The 1,500-nt window shown below is 46.5% G+C and overlaps 1 protein-coding gene across 1 annotated transcript; it reads left to right on the top strand.

Annotated features, from left to right (window-relative positions):
- Positions 1 to 66: 66 nt before the first annotated feature.
- LOC107580556 (protein sprouty homolog 3-like) lies at positions 67 to 1,494 on the top strand (the record flags this gene model as incomplete). Its single annotated transcript, XM_016266239.1, has 1 exon — positions 67 to 1,494. A coding segment is annotated over exon 1 (577 nt), but the record flags the coding sequence as incomplete, so codon positions are not given.
- Between the last annotated feature and the right edge of the window lie 6 nt (positions 1,495 to 1,500).

Below are 1,500 nucleotides of genomic sequence, written 5' to 3'. Positions count from 1 at the left end.
CCTCCTTATCTTGAGTTTCTGGCATGGGGGGGTGCGTGCTATCTTACCTTTTTTTGCGAGAGCATTCAGGATTCAGGGCTCTTGCCAGGAATTCAGCTGGGGACTGGGATCAGACACTACTTCTTCTAATCACTGCTGTTGTGTTTGGATCACAATTGCTTGTTATGTCAGAGCCAGTTCTCTTTTCTTGTCCAATCTCTTCATAGGCTGCCTAAAATGTTTGCATTTATCCTTATCACACACTGACTTTTGAAACTGTCTGAGAGTCTGACAAACATCACAAAGTGGTCTTCTCTACATCTGTACATTTCTCGATGGAAGAAAGCAAAACCAATTGTTATCTAATCCAGTGCAATCCAAGGCCTTGTTTGGCTATGACAACCAATAATGCAAGTAGCATGTTTCTCAGTTCCAGGATGCTGATTTGTTCCATGCACATTCCAATAGCCATGTTGTTCCTGTTTATGGAGGATAAGGCTTAACAAAAGAAGGGCTGCAGGGAGGGGCTACTGCAAATTCCTCCTGCTGAGGAAGAGATACCTCATGACACTGACACTAAGTCTTTGGGTTCCCCAGTTTCTCACAATTCACTGCTCTGGTTCCATTCCCTTGTGTCAACAGCTGTGTTCTCCAGATGCTAAATTACAGTGTGATGTCAATGGCATTATCTCTCCATCCTCTGTGTCTAATAATAACCGTAGCTTTAGCCATGGACCATCTGAAAGGAGTAAAAGGATTCATAAGAACATTTGTTCAATAACTACACATTATGCAGACTGAATTTAAACTTGAACTATTTCATTTGATTCTGAATCTAACAATGATGCCTTTATTCTTTTCTTACTACAGGTTTATCCGATGTACCGTGATATTGGTCAGCCTTGCAGCTCAGACCCTACCCTGGTGGCCCAAAAAGAATGGATCCAGTACCACCTTTTCGGATGGACCCTGAAAGCCTGGATCTTCAGCAGGTCCCTGTGTTGTCTATTGACCAGATCCGTGCTATAAGGGCTAATAATGACTATGTGGAACGCCCTGTGGCAATGGAGCCTGCCTCTCAGGTTGGTGTCATCTATACACACGATGAACGACACTCTCAGATGTCTGGCAGTCAAAGTCAGCACCAACATTCCCATTTGGCCCACGTAAGTCGCTCCAGTACCGTGAGCTCCATGTCCCGTGGCAGTGCTGCTTCAGATCAGAGACTTCTTACTGGATTAACGCCTTCCCATTCTGGTCTAGCAGCTGTAGTGAGGTCCCAGCCCAAAGGTGACATGAAACCCGAGTCGCTGGGCAAAGGACTGGCTGACGGTGAGGACTTGGGCCTTCATCTCTTCATCTGTGAACGTTGTGGCCACTGCAAGTGCCAGGAGTGCTGTGCCCCTCGTAATTTGCCCTCCTGTTGGACCTGTGGCCAGCGCTGCTTGTGTTCTGCAGAAAACGTCTTGGAGTATAGCACCTGCCTGTGCTGTGTGAAGGGTCTGTTCTACCACTGCTCGG

Source organism: Sinocyclocheilus grahami, unplaced genomic scaffold (assembly GCF_001515645.1).
Source record: "Sinocyclocheilus grahami isolate Dianchi unplaced genomic scaffold, SAMN03320097.WGS_v1.1 scaffold36047.1, whole genome shotgun sequence".
Taxonomy (NCBI): domain Eukaryota; kingdom Metazoa; phylum Chordata; class Actinopteri; order Cypriniformes; family Cyprinidae; genus Sinocyclocheilus; species Sinocyclocheilus grahami.
The sequence above is the reverse complement of the archived record's forward strand: the minus strand, read 5'-3'. Positions and strand labels throughout refer to the sequence as shown.